We start from the raw sequence: 25694 nt of genomic DNA on the forward strand, positions 1-25694 counted from the left end.
ATGTTCCGGTCCAAATGTAGGGACTGTGGTCAATGCACATCATAAGCCATTTGTTTGCCTCAAATCAAAGAAACTAACCTCAAGGGACCCATGCAGTCATGTTGTAATTCTAGACGTTATGATGTAGATCGCCCCATTCACCCACCCCATCACGGATCGTGAAATAGGATGAGGAGGTTGGCCTCCCAGCATGTTCAGGAGTCATCATGGCTGTCAGAATTTCGATGTCTTTATTTCCCAGGCGGTGTATGCGTCGGGCTTTGATCTATTCTGACGGTGCTCTACTTCAGACCCTCAGCCCTGAGTCTCAGCAGCAGACCTGGGAGCAGAACCCCCTGTATAAGACAAGTTGGAGAACAGAAATCCATTCAGTATAACATGACAGCTGTTGGGTCCTATTTTCAGGGTCAAGGGCATTCAAGTGTATTGATAGCAGTTACTAAAAATAGCAAAGAAGTTTACCTAAGCCAGAGCCTTTGACAAAAAAAAAAAAAAAAAAAAAAAAATCTGGCCTTCCCCGTACTCGGTTGTTAAACCTTATTATTACAATCTACCCAGCCTTGGTCTTCAAAGTCCAGATTATCGTGTGACGTTTGCCATGTTCTCACATGAGTCTGAGTGTTACAGAGTGCTTTCACGTACTCTAATTTAGCATCTTGAATCTACCAATCCAATTTATTCTTTCAATAGCTTTACTCTTTTTTTGACTTGTATTGTTTGGTTTGGCTGTTACGCTGGAGTAAAGAGGAAGAAAAGCTAAACTAACCACTTGGAGAGTGGACCATAGGCTCTACACGTGTCCTTATTTGCTGCTGCCTCCTTTTGTAAATGCTGTTCTCGAGGGTCCCTTGTTAGGTTAGGCTGTTTGTGTAAAATCAAAGCACCCGTCTGGGTGCCAGAGATGGGATTTAATAGAGAGTGCCGAGGGCATCGGACTGCTGTGAGCAGCTGCCGTAGATCCCAGGCTCCATAATGGATACGGCAGTGGAGATATGCTCCTTGCAGGCTGGGTGACCTTGTCTCGCTTATTTACGATTATTATTAAGAAAAATGCGGGCTGTCAGACATGATCAGCATAAATCAAAAGCAACTTCTTTAAGAGAAGCCATAAAACTCCTCAAAGGAAACTCCTAGCTCGATGGCATGATTTTACAATTACTAGAGACATTTGGAACTGCAGAGGAGACAGGCAATTAGCTGTTAGTGGAGGTTGTTTTAATGCTTTGGTTATTTCCTTAGTGAAAATGAACTAGAAATATACTGCCAGGAAGAGAACCTTGAGTTTTTTGAGTGCTTTGTAGTACAGGTAACAGTGGAAACAACCAAACATCACGAATGTTCACCTTTCCAGTCCCATTCCTGGAGATCCATGTCGGTGGAGAGTGTGCAGAATTCGACCTGGTGCAGTGGGATGATTGATCTAGAAAGCAGGAGACTTGGGGGTCTTGGGCTGTGTGACCTTTGGGGAATAACTATACTCTCTGGGCTTCAGTTTTCTCACGTCAAAGTAAAATGAAAGGGTTGGTAGAGAACCACCATGGTATCTCTGATGCTTACGTTGTAGAAGTTGGTGCAAATAATATAAAGAATATTGGTGGTAATATGACTTCCTTTCCATATGACGATCCGTAGTCAGTGGGATTTATTTCCTTTCCTTTTTAAAATTTTTATTTATTTATTTTACATTTTTATTGGAGTATAATTGCTTTACAATGGTGTGTTAGTTTCTGCTTTATAACAAAGTGAATCAGTTATATATATACATACGTTCCCATAACTCTTGCATCTCCCTCCCTCCCACCCTCCCTATCCCACCCCTCTAGGTGGTCACAAACCACCTAGCTGATCTCCCTGTGCTATGCGGCTGCTTCCCACTAGCTATCTATTTTACGTTTGGTAGTGTATATATGTCCATGCCACTCCCTCACGTCGTCCCGGCTTACCCTTTCCCCTCCCCGTATCCTCAGGTCCATTCTCTAGTAGGTCTGTGTCTTTATTCCCATCTTGCCCCTAGGTTCTTCATGACCTTTTTTTCTTTTTTCCTTAGATTCCATATATATGTGTTAGCATACGGTATTTGTTTTTCTCTTTCTGACTTACTTCACTCTGTATGACAGACTCTAGGTCCATCCACCTCACTACAAATAACTCAATTTCGTTTCTTTTTATGGCGAATATTCCATTGTATATATGTGCCACATCTTTATCCATTCATCTGTCGATGGATTGAAGACCTAAATGTAAGGCCAGACACTATCAAACTCTTAGAGGAAAATATAGGAAGAACACTCTATGACATAAATCACAGCAAGATCCTTTTTGACTCACCTCCTAGAGAAATGGAAATAAAAACAAAAATAAACAAAGGGGACCTAAGAAACTTAAAAGCTTTTGCACAGCAAAGGAAACCATAAACAAGACCAAAAGACAACCCTCAGAATGGGAGAAAATATTTGCAAATGAAGCAACTGAGAAAGAATTAATCTCCAAAATTTACAAGCAGCTCATGCAGCTCAATATCAAAACAACAAACCACCCAATCCAAAAATGGGCAGAAGACCTAAATAGACATTTCTCCAAAGAAGATATACAGATTGCCAACAAACACGTGAAAGGATGCTCAACATCACTAATCATTAGAGAAATGCAAATCAAAACTACAATGAGATATCATCTCACACCGGTCAGAATGGCCATCATTAAAACATCTAGAAACAATAAATGCTGGAGAGGGTGTGGAGAAAAGGGAACACTCTTGCACTGTTGGTGGGAATGTAAATTGATACAGCCACCATGGAGAACAGTATGGAGGTTCCTTAAAAAGCTAAAAATAGAACTACCATACGACCCAGCAATCCTACTACTGGGCACATACCCTGAGAGAATCATAATTCAAAAAGAGACACGTAGGGCTTCCCTGGTGGTGCAGCGGTTGAGAGTCCGCCTGCCGATGCAGGGGACACGGGTTCGTGCCCTGGTCTGGGAAGATCCCACATGACGTGGAGTGGCTGGGCCCGTGAGCCATGGCCGCTGAGCCTGCGCGTCCGGAGCCTGTGCTCTGCAACGGGAGAGGCCGCAACAGTGAGAGGCCCGCGTACCACAAAAAAAAAAAAGAGTAATGTACCACAATGTTCACTGCAGCTCTATTTACAATAGCCAGGACATGGAAGCAACCTAAGTGTCCATCAACAGATGAAGGGATTTAATTTTAAGTTGTTAAATATTGATCAGCCTCTTCTGTGCAGTTAGAGCTTGGTGATATGGAAGTTGCAAGTGTGGTTGGGGAGGAGCAGGCAGCGTAGAAGACAAGGCCACTGTAAGAAGTGCGTAATCTCACTGGCGGGCAAGGGTGAAGGGTGTGGAACGGGGAACAGTGAACTGTGAACCAAGGTGCCTTGCCAAGTGCTGACTGAGGTTGTGAGAGCTAAGGGTAAGAAGTATTTAGACAAAGAGGGCCCAGAACATTGAAGAAGGCTACAGGGAAACATTGGGATTGGGCCAGGCCTTAAAGGATGCTGGGACAAAGCGGGTAAAGGGCATTGTAGGCTGAGGCAGTGACGGGAGCACGAGCTTGAGGCAGTAAGAGCATGGTTTACAGATAAAGGGCGGGGTTGACTCAACAAGGGGGATATTCTTAATGGATGTAATAGCGGACAGAAAATGTAAGCCCAGATCAAGTTATTCCTTGAACATCTGGCCACTGTGATAAGAATTACTGCAGTCGGCAATGGGGAGTCATTAGAGGTTCTTGGCTGAGCGTGTCATAAGGTGACAGAAGCGGTGGGTTGCTCTCTATAGATGGATTTTCATCAGTCCCTCCACCGTTCCTTGCCAGCTCCCCCGTGGTAGGTACACGAATGTATACGTGTAGCCGTTAGCCATGAAGTAGAGTGACGACAGCCAGATCAGGTGGGGAGCGAATGTCCACCCTGTCCAGAGGGCATTCAGTTGCTAAGAGGATGGAAATCGGGGATGGGCAGTTTATGGCGTAGTTGCATCAGCTTGGCCGCCCCTGAGGCCCCATCCTTTCAGTGATTGATAGCTCTTTGGTATCATGTATCATGTGGGCGCTCCCAGATACTCTCTCTCTTCTTCCTCATGTTCCTGACACTTCACCCCAAACCCCTTGGCTTCTCTCTTTTTTTTTTCCTTCTCTCTCAGGCTGGCTGGGGAAATATGAAAATTAGATCAACACCTTGGTCTGAGTGAAGTTCATTGCCACTGTAGCAGGCCCGGGTGTGGTGTGACACAGCATCCAGAAAGCCCAGGAGAGAAACCAGCCAGGGAGTGTGTCGGTTCTGAGATGCACCCAGGGCTTGACCTGCCTGCTGGACATGAGCTCCTGAGAGCCGTGTTCGGCACTTGACTCAGCCTGTTGGGTCCGCAGTGCTGGGCTGGTACAGGTTACCATGAATCAGTTGGACACTGTTGATTGATGCATTGGTTGGTTGGCTGGCTGACCGTGTGGTCCTACAAGTTAGCTGAGTTCTTTTCTATGGACTTCCCGTATCTCGCCCTGCTGATGACCCGTGTTTTAAACATTAAGCCTATCCTCTATTTTCTTTCCCACTGTAAGCACCAAACACTGTGCCTTCCCTTCTCTGGGTGTCGAGTAAACGTTACTGACCGATGGGTTGCTGGGTTCAGTTAGCAGATCCACTGCACCAAAACCTGTGACCGGTTACTCCTCCAAAGGGCCTAGAGCACCATGGGTCACTCTGTCTGTACCCCTTGGATTGTTCGGTTCTCAGGTGCAATCTTATTTTGTTTTAATGAATTCAGGAAACACGGTGGTTCCTGGCTTAATGAAAACGGGGATAAGGCAAGCAGCATCTTGGCAGCTGTAAGATTTCTAGAGTGTTTCTAAGAGACTCTACCTAGAAACAGATGAGAAAGGGTTCCAAATGAGATAGCCTTTTTGACTATAAGTTGGGAACTACTAGAAAAGTAATTGGCTCGCTAAGACACCGAGGAAGCCCCTTAGAGTGGAGAGTGGGTGGAGGCAGTTACGGGGCTGAGAGGCCTAGAGCAAGCGTGTGAGGAGCCTGGGCTCTGCAGCCAGGCCCCTCGCCATCTCCTGTCCAGCCTGGGAGGGGTTCACTCTTCAATTCAAGCTTCCAGCAGCCAGTGCAGCCCCATCCTCATTCATCTGGGAGGCCACGGAGCTGACCCTCGCCGGCCAGTAAATCCACACACGCTGATCTTTCCCCTCCCCCATCCTCGTTGCGCATGCCCGTGGGTCCTCCTGGCATTCGTGCTTTCTGCTTTTTGACTCAGTGTCTTTCTAATGCCTGTACCCTGAGTCGGAGTGAAGACGGAGGGTGACGGAGGGAAAGCTGATGACGGCGGGTTCTCAGGGGCGGGTGGTGGGGATGGACGTCAGCTTGTTCCCTGAGGAGTGCTGTGAGTCCTCGGCGCTCAGAATGCCCATGTTTCCTGACATTTGACCTGAGAAGCAGCAGCTTCAGACTCAGTGTGGACACTTCTTTCAAAAAAGGTTTTTGGAGTAGAGTTGCTTTCCAATGTTGTGTTAGCTTCTGCTGTACAGCAAAGTGAATCGGCTTTAGGTATCATATATCCCCTCTTTTTTAGATTTCCTTCCCATTTAGGTCACCACGGAGCTTTGAGTAGAGTTCCCTGTGCTATACGGTAGGTTCTCATTAGTTACCATTTTATACATAGTGGTGTATGTATGTTGAATGTGGACACTTTTATCTGCCCTCAGTGATGATGAAAATGGAAGGCCCAGCATCAGACTCCTCACTGGGGCCATCAGTGCTGCGGAGGGTAGAGTGGGGCGTGACAGGCCGGGGGCCCCTCCTGCTGCACGCAGGTGGCAGCCAAGCCTGGATGGGGAGGGGAGAGGGTGGGCTCAGGTCAAGTTGGGGCCATTTCATGCAGCAAAGCTATTGGCATTTATCAGCTTAAGTGCTTTGTTCTTTTTTTGCACACTTGACGTCTCCATGTCCAGACTGAGTGCCGGGCTGATGAGCAGGGAGCGATAGAGAAGAAAAAGGGATCCTGACCCACTGGCATCAGGACGTGTGATCCCAAACCAGACAGCTGCATCTGACGGGGCCCCACACCACTGTTGCCCGACTAAGGCGCTTCCCCGCAGCTTCCTTACAGCAGACACGTCCCTGACCTTCCAGCAACCTGGAAGGAAGTGGTCTTTGACAGGGACTAGGTTCAGCAGAAAGCTGGAAGCATCTGCTTGAGAGGTGGAGAGGGTGGAGCATGCTGAAAATCCAAGAAATCATATTTCTGTGGGGACCCAGGCAAAGGCCCTGTGGTCAGTTCTCTCCTAGTGATGACGTGGCGTTTGGGCACCATTGTTTCCTGTGCCCTTTCCAGCAGTGTGAGGGCGCCACCTCTCCCTCTGAAACTTCCTCCACAGCATTAAACTCCATTTCCTCTGGTGTGACCACACCCTGCCCCTGCCCTCAGCTTTTCCCATCACACCCCAAGTAAGGCTCCCAGTGTACCTCTGGAGGAGACGAGAGGGGAGGGGAGGCTCCTCAGTGGTGGGTGCAAGACCTGGACGATATCAGTTCATTCATGGAATTGATTTACCAGTGACCAAATTCAGAACGCTCAGAAAATGCAACATAGCCATTCACTACATGCGGGAGAAACCCCCAGACTGCAACTCACCCGACACTGGGCACTCACTTCCCAGCCTGGCAGGGATTGATTGACGTGGTGAGGAAGTTGAGAAGATTGCATAAAAGCATGGAAAGAAGGCAATGGGGATTAGATTGTCTTCAGGGTATTTCTGTTAAGCTACGAATAGCCCCGTGAAATGGCATTCTCCATTCAAGCTTCTCTACTTCTCTTTCCCCAATCGGGGTGATCTCATAGGTCGTCCTGGAGTGGTTTGGAAGGAGATAGTGACCCTTATTCCTGTTATTTTCCCATCTGTGGCAACCAGACTCCTAGATAGCCCCCAATGGTCCCTGCCTCCTGGCATTCACCGTTGCTTCGTCCCCTCCTATACTATACTAGGGTTGGTCTCTGTGTGCAGTAGAATAAGGCGGTGAATCACTTCAACAGAAGCGAGTGATGGTGTGTCACTTTCAAGATTAGGCTGTGAAAGACGCGGTAGCTGCTCTTTTCCCACTCTGGGTAAACCAGCTGCTGTGCCGTAAGTAGCCCACCGGGCAATGAACTGCAACTCCGGCCAACAGCCACATGAGTGAGCTTAGAAGTGGATGCTACAGCCCTAGTCAAGCCTTCAGATGATGGCAGCACCACCTGACAGCTTGACTGAAGCTCACGAGAGACCCTGAGCCAGAACCGCCCAGTTAAATAAGCTGCTCCCAGCTCCCTGCCTCACAGGAGTGTAGCTGCTGGGTTTAGGCTAATTTGTTACACGGTGAGAGATAACTGATACGCCACCAATCCCATGACCCTCCTCAGTTCCTCCCCTATTTCTCACGTAAACAGATCCTTAGAAGAGTCATCCCAGAAATGTCTGAACACATGCACCCAGTGGATTAAACGACTGAGATGCCCATACATGACTGACCTCGCTTTTAGAGGGGTTGTTGCTCCCTGACCTGTCCTTGGGGTCAGGAGAGGTAAGGGGGAGGACCAGTCACCCTTCCTAGGGGCTGAGTACACATTATCCAACTGAGGGAAGAGGGCTTACTGGGAGCCCCATCACGAGTGTTTGCAGCCTGAGGAAGTCGGGCTGCCTGGTGGCCAGGCCCAGTCTCCACCTGAAAGATGCTCAGACTCTCCCTGCCTCCGAGAGCTGGACATCCTCCCACTGATGCTCAGTGTTCCTCGGCCTCCCTACATGTTCTGCAGCAGCCCCATCTGACGGGGGCTGGAGCCGAGCCCACAAAGGCGGAGCTGTTTGCTCAGAGTCAGCTAGCTTGATCAGGCCGACTTAAAAAACCCAAAACTATCAGCTGGCTTATTTCCATCGACAAGGAGACAGATATTTACTTTGCTTCAGTGGTTGACACTTCCCAGTTTTCTAAGTCAGTGTGTGTGAGTGTGTGCGCGCACACGTGCTCGTGCATGCACGAGATAAAGATCTGGGCCCAAAAAAGTGCGATTTGCTATGAAATCAAGGAGCCTGGAGGACAGAGTATGCTTTGTAGAGAAAATTAACTATCAATATGTACTTAGAGTCCCTCGTCGTCTCCTGAAGGAAAGCCCACCAACCCACACTCTGAACAGTCACACGCCACCCAGTCACCACCACTGCCTGGAGCTGTAGGTGGTGGCTTTCCACATTCCTAGCTCCCTGGGGTGGTGAGAAGGTCGTCCTGTGCCTTGGCCCCCTGATTCTCTACCGAAGAGTTCTGGCTCTTTTCCTCTCTGAGCTTGTTTGTGGTACTTTAAGCTTTCTTTAGCAGTCAGTGGATCTCTCAAAGTTGGAGAAAAGTACTGTCTTTCTTTCTGGAAGGGTCATCAGGCCACGCAGGCCATGGTGGCCCGGCACTCAACAGGCAGAATCCACTGGAACTAGGGGGAGGAGGATGGAGGGGGAGTGGTGCAGAGAGGGCACTAACTCCTCTGGGGTTCCCTGAGCACCATGGGCGTGGTGCTGTAAGGACCCGTGCTTCCCCCAACAGTAGCCCACTAGCGATGCAGCCCGTCTCGCAGGTCCTCCAGGAAAACCACCGGACTGTGCATCCTTTGCATTCTCGGCGTTCCTCGGCCTCCCTACGTGTGTGCAGCCCCATCTGACTGCTGCTGCATCATGGTGTGTAAGCTCTCTTGCTCTCCCTCACTCTCACTGAAGTTTGACTGGATGGAGCCCACTCTATTGAAAAGCAGGATCAGCCCAGACTCTAAGTGCAGGTGGCCACGGCTTCAGGCAGACTCCACCTTCTTTCCTCGGACTCAGGAGGGACCACATATCAATCCTGAGTTAAATGAGATTGGGCTCCCTTCAGCGTCAAGATAAACCGGTTGCGATGGTGTCACGTTTCCCAACCATCCTCATTCCAGGAGAAAGCAAGCCTCCTAGATGCCCCTTACTAGAGGCGGGAGCTGCCAGGTGGGTGTGCCTCAGGAGATGCAGCTGTTTGAGGAAGCATCACTACCTACAGGCCCAAGCTTCCCTCCCAGGGGGCCAGGTCCACAGCCTCCCAGCGGGAGAGGGGCCAGAACCAGGGGAACAAACATGGTAGTTGCCCAATGCACGAGCCTAGATCCACTTCAGATGTGGGTGAAAAGATTAGGCCCCGTCCTCAGAAGCCAGGGCCTGGCTTCACTCACTCATGCCACCAGTCACCAGCAAAAGTGGTGCTCGGTGCATTGGTGCCCCCGGCCCTGCCAGTCCTGTGGTGATTGCTTTTAGAATCCTCTAGAGACCTGCCTCTAAGGGCACAAATCTCATGTTATCTGTCGGGCTGCACCCCGCAGGCCGCAAGCCTTGTAGTTGTCCAGCCTCGAGACCGAAGGAAGAGCCCAGAGACAGCGACAGAGACGTCAGTGGTGTCTGGACAGGGGATCTTATACGAAGGGTCCTGGAGCCACACCCCACCTTGTTCAGCAGGCAGGACACGGAAGCAGTCTCCACTACTCAGGGGAGAAGGAGGCTACCATTTATAGAGGGAATTGACGTCAGGTGGGCTCATCAGGACTGAGTAAGCCCTCTGATAAAGAGGATTGAATAGTCACGTGAGTGAAGCAGGGACTGGGCAAGCAGTGAATGTACAGAGAGCAAGAGAATAGCCATCTTAAATGGCTTCACCATACAGCCTACCCGTACCTACCCTGCACCACCCTTACAAACTTGGTCCACCCCTCTTCTGCGATATCCCTGGCGTCAGGTGTGTAGAGGTGCACTGCGGGAAGAGTGCAGGTAGAAGACAGGTAAAACCTGTAGGTCCCTTTCTAATCCGATTCCCCACAAGGCAGCAAACCCAAACCACAAGGGGCTTACCTGCCAGTCTCAGGACCATTTTATAACGTGTTCACCTGGGGTTAGATCCTGTGGCCAGGGCCAAAGCGAGTTGTTGTCCTGACCGGTAGTTGGCAACGGTCCTTTGGTGGGCAACTGTTGAACTCCGGTTGTGTTGACTAGTTTCCTCTGGGTTAAGGTGGCGTCGGCACTGGGATGATTGCTCCTGGGATGTTCAGTTATAGCTCCTAGGGCTTGAGTTAGTCTCCTGGCCCACATGTTGAGAGAGCGAGTTCCCATCTCAATTGTTGTTTAAGTAGCCCAGTCACCCTTGCCATTAGCCTGGCAGCAGTGGGGTCGTAAGGCAGGTGGAAATGCCAGTGTATGTCACGTTTATCGGCCCATTCCTGAACTGCATGGTCCTTGGTCACTGTCAGTGTCCATGGGGGTCCCATATGTCATGCTCAGCTGTCCTAGATGCCAGATGGTGGTTGTTTGCATTGCTGGGTGACTCGGGTAGGCCTTTTGTAACGTCTTCCACCTGTTGTAATGCACTGTAGACGGCAGATAGCTGTTTCTGCCACCACACTGTATCATTGCTCTGCCTCCTGCCAGAGCTGGGACCAGAGGCCCAAGGGTGCTCTTATTAGTTTGCCGTTGCCTTGGGCCCCAACTAAACCCTTCTGGGTAACTGGCCACATCCAATTCACAAGCCAGTTCCTGAGTTAATATCCCTAAAGCCTGGGCCTGTAATCGTTTAGGCATGGTAGGCCGGGGGTTTGCTTGTCTTACCCAACCAGATAACGCCCTTGATAGATAATCCAGGTCCTTGCGTTTTGTCTGTAGTCACCAGCCATCCTTGGGCAGTCAGATGAGCCACGAGCACGGGGCTGATACTTTTAAACTGGAAAGAGACCCAGAGGTTAAGAAGATAGCATTAATATAGTGGAACAGAAAGACATCTCTCACAGTAGACAGCTGCCCCAGGGCCCCACTGCAGGATCAGCCCTGCAGCCTTTGGGCCCTACCATGTTAATGGACAGCCTCCTTGGGATTACCCCTGCAACTTTCCATTCCCGTCCTTTTTTCCCAACATCTCAGCACTCACAGGAGTTTCCTTGGTCTCCCAGCTAGGCTCGCCAGTTCTTGGGATGCACCCTGCAGGCCCACAAGCCTTGCAGTTACCCAGCCTTGAGACCGAAGGAAGAGCCCAGAGACAGCAACAGAGACATCAGTGGTTTACTGGTCAGAGGGATCTGACGCACAGGGTCCTGGAGCGACACCCCACCATGTACGGCAGACAAGATATGGCAACAGTCTTCACTACTCGGGGGAAAAGGAAGCTACCATTTATAGGGGGAATTGATGTCAGGTGGGCTCATTGGTTATCAGGGACTGATTAAGCCCTGTAATTAAGAGGATTGGGTAGTCATGTGAGTGAAGCAGGGACTGGTCAAGCAGGGGATTTATAGAGAACAAGAGAACAGCCATCTTAAATGGCCTAACCATACAGTCTCTATGATTTCTGTGTATTTTTCATCTCCTCAAATAGATTATGAAGAAAAAAATCAAAAGGATATTCATGTTCAGTGAGCACCTACTATGTGCCAAGTTCTGTGATGTTTAATTATAACCCATCCTTTAGGGAAATCGTTTATTATCTGATATTTTTATTTTTTATTTTGGTAGAGAATGTGGGCAATGGATTTTTTTTGGGGGGGCGGTACGCAGGCCTCTCACTGTTGTGACCTCTCCCGTTGCGGAGCACAGGCTCTGGACGCACAGGCTCAGCGGCCATGGCTCACGGGCCCAGCTGCTCCGCGGCATGTGGGATCTTCCCAGACCGGGGCACGAACCCGTGTCCCCTGCATCGGCAGGTGGACTCTCAACCACTGCGCCACCATGGAAGCCTGGCAATGGATTTTTTAAACAAGGGAACACTGAGACTTTGGGCAAGTTACTGAAGTCTTTTGTACCTTAGTTTCTGCTTCTGTGAGAAGTAAATTAGATACTAGGCTTGTCTGTGACAGAAAACCCTAATAACAATATAGAGATTAATTTCTTATGTAAAAGTCTGTGTAGGGGGTTTTAAGGGCAGGGAAAATACTCTGTGTGATCGTGTCATGGTGGATACATATCATTGCACATTTGTCCAAACCACAGGATGTAAACACCAAGCGTGAACCCCAGTGTAAACTATGGACCCTGGGTATCCGTATGGATAATGACGTGTCAATGTAGGTTCAGTTGTAACACATGTACCACTGTGAAGGTCTCCAGGGTGTCAGGAATCTAGGTTCCTTCTCTTGTTTTTCTGTTGTTTACGATCTTCATGTCATGGACCGGCCAACAGGCCCATATTCCATCCAGGACAAAGGCGAGAGGACGAGGAGAGCAGACCTCATCCTTTCAGGACACTTTTTAGCTGTTACACAGGGCAATTCTTCTTCTGTTGCACTGGTGGAGTTTAAGTCACGTGTACCGCACAGGGTACACCTAGGTGGCCGTGTGCCCTGCTCCAACTCAGCGTCTTCTGCAGAGGAAGAAGAGGGGGGCAGGTACTGGGGGGCAGCTCGCAGTCTCCGTCACAGTGTGTAAGGCACGATAAGTAGGGCCTGGCATAATCAGTGCTTATTCCAGTGTTGTTGTTAGAAGCAAATAAACTCCTCCTACCACAATACCAAACACTAGGATCTTTTCTCGCTAATGGAACATCTCTAATTTCACGGTAACCCTTGTCCATGCTGAGGGTGTGTCCAGGGTGACTCTCAGTTCTCGTGTCCTCCAGCGTGTGTGTTTCAGGGGGGAGACCACAGGTGGCTCGACAGGTAAGGGGGGACATCTGAGCTTGTGGAGGTAAAGCAAGTGCCAGGTAAGGAAGTGGATGCTGAGGCGGGAGGTGGGAGGTTGGAGGGGTTCAAACACAGCTCTGCCACAGGCTCTGACAGCCCTGTCACGCCACCAGCCCTTGCATCAAAACTACATTTAAAAGATCGAAACTCAAAAAAGGGAACCCTCTTGCACTGTTGGTGGGAATGTAAATTGATACAGTCACGATGGAGAACAGTATGGAGGTTTCTTTAAAAACTGCAAATAGGGCTTCCCTGGTGGCACAGTGGTTGAGAGTCCGCCTGCCGATGCAGGGGACACGGGTTCGTGCCCTGGTCCGGGAAGATCCCACATGCCGCGGAGCGGCTGGGCCCGTGAGCCATGGCCGCTGAGCCTGCACGTCCGGAGCCTGTGCTCCACAATGGGAGAGGCCACAACAGTGAGAGGCCCGTGTACCGCAAAAACAAAAAACAAACAAATAAAAAAACCTGCAAATAGAATTACCATATGACCCAGCAATCCCACTACTGGGCATATACCCTGAGAAAACCATAATTCAAAAAGAGTCATGTACCACAATGTTCATTGCAGCTCTATTTACAATAGCCAGGACATGGAAGCAACCTAAGTGTCCATCGACAGATGAATGGATAAAGAAGATGTGGCACGTATATACAATGGAATATTACTCAGCCATAAAAAGAAACGAAATTGAGTTATTTGTAGTGAAGTGGATGGACCTAAAGTCTGTCATACAGAGTGAAGTAAGTCAGAAAGAGAAAAACAAATACCATATGCTAACACATATATATATGGAATCTAAGAAAAAAAAAAAGGTCATGAAGAACCTAGGGGTAAGATGGGAATAAAGACACAGACCTACTAGAGAATGGACTTGAGGATATGGGGAGGGGGAAGGGTAAGCTGTGACAAAGTGAGAGAGTGGCATGGACATATATACACTACCAAACGTAAAATAGATAGCTAGTGGGAAGCAGCCACATAGCACAGGGAGATCAGCTCGGTGCTTTGTGACCACCTAGAGGGGTGGGATAGAGGGTGGGAGGGAGGGAGACGCAAGAGGGAAGAGATATGGGGACATATGTATATGTATAACTGATTCACTTTGTTATAAAGCAGAAACTAATACACCATTGTAAAGCAATTATGCTCCAATAAAGATGTTAAAAATATATATATAGAAATTCAAAACGATTAACTTTAGGCTTAATCCCCTGCCTAGGTTCCCAGAGACGGAGGCTCATCCCGGCGCTGTCCCTTGACACCCCCTCCCCTGTGAGGAAACCGGCCAACAGCGCAGGGGTCCGTTGGGTGGACGGCCCCTTGCGCAGCACCCAGAGGGGCCTCGGGGAACCTTTTGAGATTAAAGTCTATGAAATCGACGACGTGGAGCGACTGCAGCGGCGACGAGGGGGCAGCAGCAAGGTACGCCTCCCCCTCCCCACGCGGTGGCGGTCCCCCAGGAGGTCCCCGGGCTGACGCCGCGGAGGCCGCGCCCTAGAGGAGGGCGCAGGCCACCGAGACTCCCAGCGGCTTCCCGCGGGAGACGGGCCCGTGCACCCAGCTTGGGAGAGCAGCCTGTTTCTCCACCCGGAGACCTCTGAAGACTCTCCTGGTTCCATTTTGGAGCACCAGCCGCCTTCTAAATTTGAGATATGCCAGTGATAGCCCTACCCCGTGAGTGGCTGCCTGAGCTGAGCCCCCCAGCTCCCTCCCAAACTTCCCAGTGACCTGCTCCTTTTGCACTGACCATAAGCACAAGTATTCCTTTCCAGAAGAGATGTTGCCTGGCTGGATTTGAGCTGAAGGTCCTTTCCCCTCCCCCCTCCACCCCCATATCCTTCCCATCTGTGTACCTATGAGGTCATGTGCTTCAATGCAAAAGCTGAAAATACCTGGAGCATCGCCAGCAGAGAATTGCCGAGGTCCGAGCCAAGTACGAGTGGCTAATGAAGGAGCTGGAGACGACGAAACAGTATCTGATGCTGGATCCCAACAAGTGGCTCAGCGAATGTAAGGCCCATCACTGCGACTCCTGGGTTCACCAGTTAAACAGGCCAGGCTGAGAGGACACAGACGCTGTCTGACCCGAGGGCCTTCCATGCCCCTTGGCTGGGGCTGGCCTCCCTGAGCGCAATCCCGCTCTGTGGGGGGCAGGTGGGAGGGGTGTGAGCAGCAGGGCGGTGAGTATTGCTCTTGCAAGATTATTTCTCATGTGTCTCAGTCCAAAGCACCTGAAAATGAGATTTTTTTTTCCCCCTACGTGTGGTGGACGCTCACCCAGACATGAAGGCTGTATTACCAATCTGCTCCCACGGCCACAAAATCACATTGCATATCTAGCCTGCAATAGACAGAATTTATAGAGTGCTTAATAGGGTAGAATGTGCAATCCTAGAAAAGCCTCAAAAAAGAACCCAGAAAGCAAGAAAAACATTTTTGAGTGAAAAGAATAACATTCACAGTGTTATTTCCATTTAATAGAAAGCCCAGGATGACAGTAACCATCTAATAACAATTCAGAACAATTCTGCTCCCTTTGAAAGATGGAGTCAATTGTTTCTTATTTATTTGTTTCGAACCATTCCATTTACCACAAAATAAAGCTCAAATCTGGTCCCAACTGTTTCATTGATATGGGGGCCCAATGCTAGACGGCTTAGTCTCTGAAATAAAATACATTACTTCCACTAAAGTTCCTTTCCCTCCTTTCCTGTCCGGCACTCACCAGCTCTTCCCTCCAGTCCCTCAGCCTCCCTGTGCCTCCCTCTCTTCATGACTTTCCCCTGAAGGTCACATCACCCTCTCCCCAGCATTCCCAGACCAGTGCCGGGAACATGACAGGCAGAATCTGGGGCTTAGGTTAAGAAATACTGGGTGAAATGATCCTGGGCAAAGAAGAAAGGACAGAATTTGCTGGTCTTCTAGCTGTGCCCTGCCACTTTCACAGTATGTCTTCAGGCGGCTTCCTTTCCATAGCACTGAGGTAATAACATCTCCCCTGAGTACTCATGAGTGCATATGAGGATCAAAAGAACCTAAAGGAGGACAGGACACTGGGACCCGGTCCTGTGATGCATCTTACCTTGTTGAGTTGTACCATTTGTGGTGACAGCCACAGTCATGCAGACCCACGTTTGGAAGCTGGCTGTGAGACCTTGGGTAAGAACGCTTAACCTCTCTGAGCCTTGATTTCCTTAACTGTCAAATGGTAGGCACATAATGGTGCCTACCTCATAAGGTTGTTGTGAGAGTGAAACGAGTTTACTATCAGTCCAGTGCTGGTTACACTGCCTGCCCGTGATGAAGGAGCAGTGTCCGGTAGTAATTAGTGTTTGTATTATCCCCGAGTGTAACAAAAATAGCTATCCTCAACAGGAGACATTTCCTCAGCACCTGCTTGCATGATGCAGCAAGGTAGGTCCCTTGTTAGAAATCTGGGACCAGAGACATGAACTCCTGCTCCCCAGGGTATTTCCATCTAGGCTGTGATAGGGCAGACAAGACACGAACGAGAACATTAGCTGAAGTCTGGCCGCGGCATAAACATGGAGCCTAATGCTATGTTTCTCCCACCTGTGCACACCCTTTTCCTTCTTCCATCAATCCTCAGGCACTTCAAGATCCCAGGGGTGCCCATTCAGCAGTTCCTCTTCCTTTCTGCTGTTTTCATTAACATTTTTTGAGAGCTATTTATGCCTAAGGCAGGCTCGATAATTGTCTTCATCTTACAAAGTCACATTTTTTCCCAGGATGGGAGCAGCTTAAATGTCGGTACATATGTAGATGCTTCCAGGAAACGGTCCCTTCCTTCTTGCCTTTGTTCACGTCAGGAATCAGGGATTTTTTGATGCTGAGAAAGGTAATGAACAGAAGGCCACGTGAAAGGAGAAACACAGATTGTTTCTTCAAGATGAATTGAAACCAAAAATGACCCCCCCCGAAATCAATGAGACTGTATTCTGACTGTTCCCTGGGTGTGGGTAATAGGCTGGGTGTTGGCTAGAAATAAATGTTCTGGAATCCATTTTTTTAAATTTCCAAGGTGATCCAATAATATAGCTGATGTGGTTATGGTATGGTGAGGGGTTTTGTTTGGTTTTTAAATATTAGACCGGAATTCAGGAGCCTCAGCCTCATTCCCAGCCCCGGTCCTTATTACTGCGTAACCCTGAGCAGGACGCCTCACTTCTCTGAGCCCAGTTAAGTCTCCTATAAAAGAAGTCAGCCTTGATTTCAGCCCTTGATGTTCCTGTAGCTTGTTACAGTTCTCAGACCACATTCACATTCCATCGTCTCTTTTTGGTTCTACTCTTCATGGCAACTCTAGTTAGGAAAGTAGGCACACTAGGGATTATGACTCTCCTGTTACTTTTAAGGACCCTTTGGCAGCAAAGATTAGGCGTGGCCGACCTGGGAGTCAAGTGCAAGTCTCCTGCCTTGGATTCCAGGGGCCACGCCCACTGCCCTGGCTGCTGCCCATGCCTGTCCTCTCCATGCTGGGCACTCCTGTAGCAGCCTACCCCCCTGCCCAGTCACCACTGGACCAAGTAGTGGCCGGGGGCCGGGAGAGGGTGGCCTCAGATAATTGCCCTTGAGGAAACTGAAGGAGACAGGCTTTTGACTGTGCAGGGCCTGAACATTAGGGACAGCATCTGGGTCCTAAATCTCAGCTTCTGAGCACAGAATCGTAATTATTATTCTTTTTCATTAAAGTATAGTTGATTTACAATGTGTTCATTTCTGCTGTACAGCAAGGTGATTCAGTGACACACACACGTACATCTATATTCTTTTTTATATTTTTTTCCATTATGGTTTATCACAGGATACTGAATGTAGTTCCCTGTGCTATACAGTAGGACTTGTTGTTTATTCATCCTATGTATACTAGTTTGCGTCTGCTAATCCCAAACTCCCAGTCCACCCCTTCCTACCCCCCCACCCCTTGGCAACCACAAGTCTGTTCTTTATGAGTCTAAGAATCGTAATTATTAACATAGATTCCATCATCACCCTAGTTCCCAAAGGGCCAGTGAGTATATGAAACTGTACAGGAAGTGCCAAGAGGCAGCGTAGAGAGGGAGCTGCACACAGCTGTGTGAGGGACTAACCAGAGAGCAACACACTTACATCAGCAGGCAGAGGTATAAACATCATTCAGGTGAGACCCCAAAAAGCAAGGGTTTCTCCATACCTCAGCTTGAAGCTTTATTTATTTTCTAGTTAATAAAGAAAATGGTGCTGGTAGAGTCCCAAATCCTGTCATGGAGATGGTGGAGGTGGGGAGAGCTTGATGTCACTTTGTCCCTCAGTAGAGTCACAATAAAATGTCAGGGGTCTAACGTTATCATTGGAACGAAGGGCCCCAATATAACTACAAGTAGTAAAGTGTTTTGTTCTCGACCTGAGAGCGGCAGAGGGTTGAGCAGGAGGGTGTGGCAGCGCTGCCTAAGACCTTCCGGCACAGGCGCAGGTGCAGGTACAGGCGCAGGTGCAGGTGCAGGTACAGGCGCAGGTGCAGGTACAGGCGCAGGTGCAGGTACAGGCGCAGGTAGAGGTGCAGGTGCAGGCGCAGGTACAGGTACAGGTGTAGGCGCAGGTGCAGGTGTAGGTACAGGCGCAGGTATAGGTACAGGTGCAGGTACAGGTGTAGGCGCAGGTAGAGGTGCAGGTACAGGCGCAGGTACAGGTACAGGTGTAGGCGCAGGTGCAGGCGCAGGTACAGGCGCAGGTACAGGTGCAGGTACAGGTGTAGGTGCAGCAGCCGCGGGCCGGCACGGCTGAGCCGTCCGATCACCCTTCCCCGCTGGCCGCACGTCTCCATCGGGCTTCTCCTTCTTTGCAGTTGACTTGGAGCAGGTTCTGGAGCTGGATTCCCTGGAGTACCTGGAAGCGCTGGAGTGCGTGACGGAGCGCCTGGAGAGCCGCGTCAACTTCTGCAAGGCGCACCTCATGATGATCACCTGCTTCGACATCACCTCCCGGCGCCGCTGACGGGAGCCGCCGCCCGGCCAGCCCTCGCTCCCTATCCGCAGGCAGCTGCGCTCGGCGGGCCCTCAGTGCTGGCCGCGCTCAGTGACCACGGAAGGAGGACGAAGGTCGGTGGCAAGTCCGGAGTGAGCGTGGAGCAGAAGGTGATTTTTCTTTTGTTTTCTGTAGGAAAGGTGCAAATACCAAACACGCAGGAGAGAAGAAAATGATGGGAAACCCAAGGGACGTGGAAACCCCCGTGAGACTGAAAAAGCACTTTGAGGAACTTTAAAGAACTTGTTTGTACATAAGAAATGATGGCAAAAGAGACCTCACTCTTCTCCTGGTTTGTGAGAAAAGGCGAGGGTGGACGTGGGATTGCTGTGGAAAGTGAAAACAAAACAAGTTACTCCGAATGACTGATGAAGTGCCTTGCAAATCTTTGTTATTATCCAAACATTTATGTTCATACTTTCTTGTGTACAGATGGTGCTAGTCAAGATGAAGACAACAAAACGAACAAAAAAGAAAATCAGACACATTTTTGCAATGTATTTACAGCTCGTTTTCTCTTGGTGTTTTATCCTATCTCTGACTTGCTGTTTCTAAGTAAGTTGTGTTTGTAGAGCTATTTCCTAATCGGTATGGCATATGAATAAATGTTAACTGTCTGCTATGGTTCTGCTGGGAAGGCCACTCAAACAGAAGATAGAGACTTCCGGGCACAAGCCAGTGTGTTTCCAAAGAAGGTTGGAACAGCAGGTGATGCTCAATGCCAGCTCCTACGAGTGGCAGTGTCAGCGGGCAGACTCGGAGGTCGATCATGGAGCAGGTGCACGTGAGCTGGAGAGAAAAGAGAGGAGAAAGGGCTGCGTCTCTAGGGGGAAAGGAGCCTCTGTGACCTGGGCCCCGCTTACCCTTTGGGTGGGATGTTTGTTCCGAATAGTTTCCCCTCACACATCCTGAACACATATACTAGTTCCTTTACCCACGAATCCAGGGTTTTCATGGCCCTCATAACACTTTTCATATTCATTTTTATTCCAAAGACTCTGGATTGAGACCTTGAACCGATTCAGCAGAGCCATATATTTTTGCTCCCTAGTTTTGCAAATTTATTAGAGCAGAGGATTTTTCCCAGTTTGGAGACCTTCTTGGGCTTGTAGATGCTCAGAGACCCCAACAGTATTGGTCCAGAACAAGGATGGATGTGAGGTTGCACAACTTTTCTCTTGCCCAGGGTGCTGCTTAAATGCAAGAAGTCCCAGTCCTCGTGTGGACCAAAGCCTCCATCCCAAGAAACAACTAGGCTTGGCCACTCAACCTTGACACCTGAAGGCAGAGAAAGTTTTCCTGTCACACATCACACACCTGTAGCAAGGCAGGGCACAGAGTTTCATGCATATGGATGTACAGGGCTTGACTTTGGACCTCATTCTCAAATTGAGATGTTCATCCCTGCCACAATTCCCTTAGGGACCATTATACCCATTTTAGTGATGGAAACCCAGGGATTGTCTAATAACAGCTGTGGAACAGCAGGGCGTTCGCCCACCTTCCAGGTCAGGGCCCTCTCCCAGGCCCCTGCAGCCTGCCCACTGATAGCGGTGCCCAGGGTTTTCCCTGTTCTTTTTGCCCTCAAATGCAGCATATCTCCATGAGCCTATTTCCAGGTGAGGCAGTCCTGGCTAACCAGCTCCTCAGCCCCAACTGCTCCCCAAGGAAAAGGAACCTTTGCATTTCTTTGACCATGCTCTTCAGGACACGTGTAGCCCAGCACAGCTCAGCTGAACTCAGTAAGTGGGAAACATAGTCTTGTGAGCTTCATAGTACCAGTCCTTTACTGGTCAGAACGGGGCACAGATGGCCCCATTAGCTTTGTTTGGCAAGTCAGCCCCCTAGACTGGAAGCCAGCTCTGTGGATGACAAGTCTGGCTCTGTGTTTGGTTAGAGCGCGCTCCTATGCAAAGGTGCACATAGAAGCTGCACTCCCATCCGATAGCTGAAACGGGCTATAATACGGTGAAAAGTTACTCCAGAGCGGATCATTTCCCCCTCTAGTTTAACAAGTGTGTCTGTCCCCTTGGAAGGCAGGGGTCCCACACCCTAACCTCATTCTGCAGGGCAGCCCCATGGCTCTGGGTGCACCTCTGGTCTCAGCACTTGTGTTAATGGCCTTGTTCAACAGCAGCGTAATGGAAGCTTCTGGACCCCAAAGGATGCCAATCTGTTGAGTTTGTTTGGATTTTCCATTCGGCACCTCTTTGGTTGCTGGTTTGATATACACCATTTCATGAAAAGCCTTTAACTGAGGAATTGTCACAGGTGAGTATCCTAGTCTTTGCTGGAAACAAACGCATTTGATTAGTAATCAGTGTCCTTAGCTTTCGCCCTGGCCATATCTTTCCCACAGGTTACCTCACTGTGCTGACTTCCTTAGCAGGCCAGCACTGGGGCCTTCGTGCCTTTCCTGGAGTGAGACTAAGCGGAAACATCTACAGAAATTAAAGTCTTGATCAGTGGAAACTTTCCTAGGGGAGTGGCCTTCCGCTTGCCTCCTGCCTAAACCTGCTTTATATGTTTGTAGCAACTTTATGAGATAGCCAAAGGGCTGAATGAGACCAGGAGCTCTCTTACCAAGTCAGATTGGCCTCGCAAGATGCCACACCGTGGAGCTTCTCACAGGATGCTTTTGGCCATGGTGTAGGAGAACAACTTGGCATGGAGGTTGTCCATTGGCTTTTTCCCTTACTTTTCTTTTCCTTTCTTTTCTAACGTAAGTAAGCTACAAACATCTTAACACACCAAGTATTTGTGAACCATGTGAAGACAGCATGATTTTTATGCTATAATGTGCTTCTGCCTGGTTCTACCTATAAGTTGATTGTACAGCTGGTCAGCTGTTCTGTAGCAGTTCTAATAACGGAAGAACACCTCATTCAATGGCCAGGTGTGAGGCAGGTCGAGGTCTCCTTGTGGTTTTGGTGACAGATAACCTAGGAAGGCAAAGGGAATGTCAAAGAACCCATTATTCCATTTTATTATCCACAAATGAAAGGACCAGAAAAATATTTATTTGAAATTAACGTTTAGATGTGGAAGCCTTAATTCTTTGTCTGAAATCTGTTCCCCTCTCCAAATAGTTTAGTGCGAGGTGGAAGCAAAACTCAGAGCCCAGAAGTGGAATAGTGATGTTTCCGGGGAGTGAATCCATATTGCATTTCATGAGGGGTGTTTCATGTTGCCACAGAGTGAGAGTTTGCTTTATCCTGGGCTCTCAAGCCCCACCTGAGAGCTGCAACTTTTGATATTCTTGTCCTTGAATTCCCCTCTACATCATGGGGAAGCTGTCACCAACTTTCATCTCTTCCAGATTTGAAATCGAAACATCCTGTCTGTTGTTTTATCTGCAGTTGCTATTCCGAAGGTAGGGAGCTTGAGATGTAAATGCAGAGGTTGGTCCTGTGTTGACTCAGGTGGGGCTCATACAAGGGACCCCATGCTGGGGAGAGGAGAGAGCTGGGATAAAATGCCATGCAGCCCAGAGTGGGGAATTCGGCAGGCAGGAATCTCACCATTTGTCATAAATTAGTCTTAAGCTTGGAGTCTTGTGTTCCTGGAAGGTGGTGGTGACTACATCATAGCCACAAAACCCATCCAGGGCAGTGGTTCAAAAAGTCTGACACGAACACATATATATCTTGTGCCGGTTCTCGGATTTCTGTTCGTGTTAAGCAAGAGCCCTTTTTTGGGCTTCTGATTCTGAGGCTGATCATGAATCTTGGTTAATCCATCAGCCTTTTAGGTGTTCCTATTCAAAAGCAGCTGTCTGATCTGGGTTTCTTGGGATAGACGCAGGGCTTGCAAGAGCCCAAGCGTTTATTACCCTGGCTCTACACACAGTTGCCTGTGTCATTGGCCACTGCTGATCTGTAATCAAGGCTCCCACCATAAATAATGATGTCGTGAATGTTTTTAAATCCCTATTCCAAGAAGGGTTTGGGCTGTAACAGAAATTACTAAAGATGAGTTAATTTCAAAATTGAAACCAGAATTCATGAATTTATTCAGTGTAAAATTTTTTTTGGGGGGGCAGTAGTGGGTGGACAGGTAATAGAATATAGTGTTCCTTTGGATTATAATCTCTCTTTCTCCTCCTCCAGCAAAGATCTGTCAACATTTGTGGGTAAAAACTCACAAATTGTGTCCCTTAGCAATCTTCCTGACAAAATACATATCTATTCCGAGCTGCTCGTCATTTCCAGATAACAGCATAATTCCAATCCAGGAGAAGCTCATCTTCTCAGAAGAAGTTTTTGCAAAGTTTTAGAAGCTGCTTATCCATCCCTAAACAATGCATTCTGCATTGGGGTGGCCCTGCTCGGAACCAGAGATGATGCCATAATAGCGGACATACTTGAAGTGCTTGAGGTGGCATCAAACCTTTAGTGCATATAATCAATATTCTCTAGATGCGGTTCCCAACGTCCATGTGTGTAGGGCGAGTGCTGAAATCCTGGCACTCACACATCTATTTTATGTAGATGTAGAAATCACCTTCGAAACTCAAAAGGCTCACTGTTTCATTCCCCGTACTGCTAACCAACACCCCACACTGTCATATTCAGTTTATGAAGAAGTTATAATTTATTTGTAAACTCAGGATGTTGTTTTGTGGCGCCTCGTGTTTTATAATTTATTTATACACCGTGGTTGGAAATGCTATCCAAGTGCTATGCATCAAAGTGTAAGTCTGGTGGATCTGCCTATGGCTGGTTTTTCTCCTCACTGTAACAAGCGCTGTTAACAGAGACACAGGCAGCGGGGAGGAAAGAGAAATAAAACAGGAAAACAGGGATTAGGATCCAATCCTCAAAGTCCAGGGCTTAGTTCAAAACCTAATTTGTTTCTAAAGTAAGTAGCTGAAAAGGAAAAGATCGTTTCCTTTTGAATTTGATGATAACGGTCTTGGAAATCAGCCTCCACAGGCCTGAGTGAAGGAGGATCCAGCCTCCTCCTGCTGGTTCAACACTAAATTTCTGAAAATTGCAGACAGTATTAGGTTCCTACATTTCCCTAAGACGTCCCACCTCCCACCCCTGCTGTTACTGAAGGGGTCTGGAAGAGGAAACTGAAGTTCCTTACCTTGGATATATATAGTACCTGTTTTTTCTGGACAAACCAAAGCACTTTAGTGAGTCTTACAACCCATAATACTTAAAGCGTCTTGTCCCCTCACTGGATCCCTGAGAGGCCAGGAGGGGCTGGGGTCAGTAGTCTCATTTGAGAGGCAGCTAAACCTAGGAGAAAAAGCCTTGAGCTCAGAGTAAGGAAACCAGGCTCCAGGCCTGCTTTCCTCACTCGCTATGCAACCTTGGGCAAGTCGCTTCACATTGCTGGGCCTCAGGCTCCCCGATGGAAGGTTGGGGGTCATAATAGCTGCCCTTCTGGGAGAGTGTAAAGAGAAAATGGTATAGTTGATGGGAAGTGCTTTGAAGAAATGAAAGCTCTGTTCGGGAGCTGGGGATAATCATATTAGATGAAGAAACTGAAGTCAATAGCCAATGATTGGCCCAAGTTCACAGAGTAGTTTTATAGCAGAACTGGGATCTGAGTCCGGCATCTTGGACTCTTCCCATGAGGTGCTGTTGCACCAGGTCTGTGTGGATATGTGGACACACACCACACCGATGTACTGACGTGTGTGTGCACGGGGGTGTATACGGATGCATGTGTACAGAAGGTATGTGACATGGTGGAAGAACATAGAACAGAAAACCTGCGTTCTAACTCCAGTTTTGACAATAGTCCTATGGCCTTGGATATATTACCCAGCGTTTCTGGAACACAGTTTTCTAATCTGTAAAAGGAGAACAGTGTGCTAAATGATCTTTGTGGTTCCTTCAGCTCTAGTCATGTATGTATGTGTATATAAATATGCTAATCTGTAGAAATGGGCCAATTTGAAAATTGGAGACAAGACCTGCCCAAGTGCATTTATTGTGTCGGAAACAGCGAATTCATAAACAAGTTCATAAAATCTTACTTTAAATTCAATGGTGGTATTTAATGTCATTGTTTTAAATTCACTATTTGGATAAAAGATTGGTGCCATTTTAAAAATTAAGTTCTTAGCTTACAAGTGTTTGCTGTTAAAAACTTTTAATAAAATTCATTTGTTAAAGTCAGAAATTCAACTATTCTGTACTTGGGTAGGTCCCAACAGCCTATTTGCAAACAGGCTGGTTTTGTGTATGGGCCTTCGCATAGCGATATAAGTTAGCTGTTGGCTTGATCATGATACATGTGAGCAGGCTACCTGGAGAACAGTCTGGAAAAGAAAGTTATAGTTCTTAAAACCTGGTGACATGACTTCATTAAGCTGTGTGCCATTTCCAGTGTGAAGACATTGTTTGCTGGCTACGATCTCTGACTTTTTTGTGGCATATGAGGTGAAAAATGTTGTCAAAAAAGAATCTGGTGTTTAAAAAGAATCAAGCTATGGTCGCATTAAATGTTCACTTTTCTCCTACTCAGAGTCATGAAGTCCTCTATCCAGTTCACCCTTCTGAGCAGAGGGGGAAACAATTCAAGGCCTGGGGCGGATCCCTCTCACTAGAGCAACACCTTGGCCGAGGACTTGCTCCCAGGCCCCAGGGCCTTCCTAGGATGAGGCCTGTCTCCTCCCACTGTGGGGCTGGCCCCCAACAAGTTCAGAAGCTCGGGCGGGGGTGGGTGGATGTTGAGCTCTGTCCCAGAGAGTCACAGGGCTGGTGATCACACATGAAACGTGTCAAGAAGCTAGGTGTTGAGGTGGTGATGGCTTTGTTGGACTGGTCACAGCCCTGCTCTGAATCCATATCTCCTACTCTGCTGATCTGGCCTGGACACGCACAGCCCCAGCTACCCCTTTCTTTTGTCCCCAAATGCTAGACCAGACCCTTGTGGGCTCCCTTTGGGCCACTGTAGCAGAATCTATGAGTTCTTAAGAATCCAGGAGCCGTAG

General features: G+C 48.5%; 1 protein-coding gene across 1 annotated transcript in view; it reads left to right on the forward strand.

Annotated features, from left to right (window-relative positions):
• Positions 1-25220, forward strand: part of KIF26B (kinesin family member 26B) — a 494415-nt gene extending 469195 nt beyond the window's left edge. The window contains 5 exon segments of the mRNA XM_032648317.1: positions 13938-14140; positions 14179-14181; positions 14579-14602; positions 14605-14728; positions 18564-25220. Coding sequence (XP_032504208.1) covers positions 13938-14140; positions 14179-14181; positions 14579-14602; positions 14605-14728; positions 18564-18712 — 503 coding nt within the window. The 3' untranslated portion in view covers positions 18713-25220.
• The last annotated feature ends 474 nt before the right edge of the window (positions 25221-25694 follow it).

This window comes from Phocoena sinus, chromosome 1 (assembly GCF_008692025.1).
Source record: "Phocoena sinus isolate mPhoSin1 chromosome 1, mPhoSin1.pri, whole genome shotgun sequence".
Classification (NCBI taxonomy): domain Eukaryota; kingdom Metazoa; phylum Chordata; class Mammalia; order Artiodactyla; family Phocoenidae; genus Phocoena; species Phocoena sinus.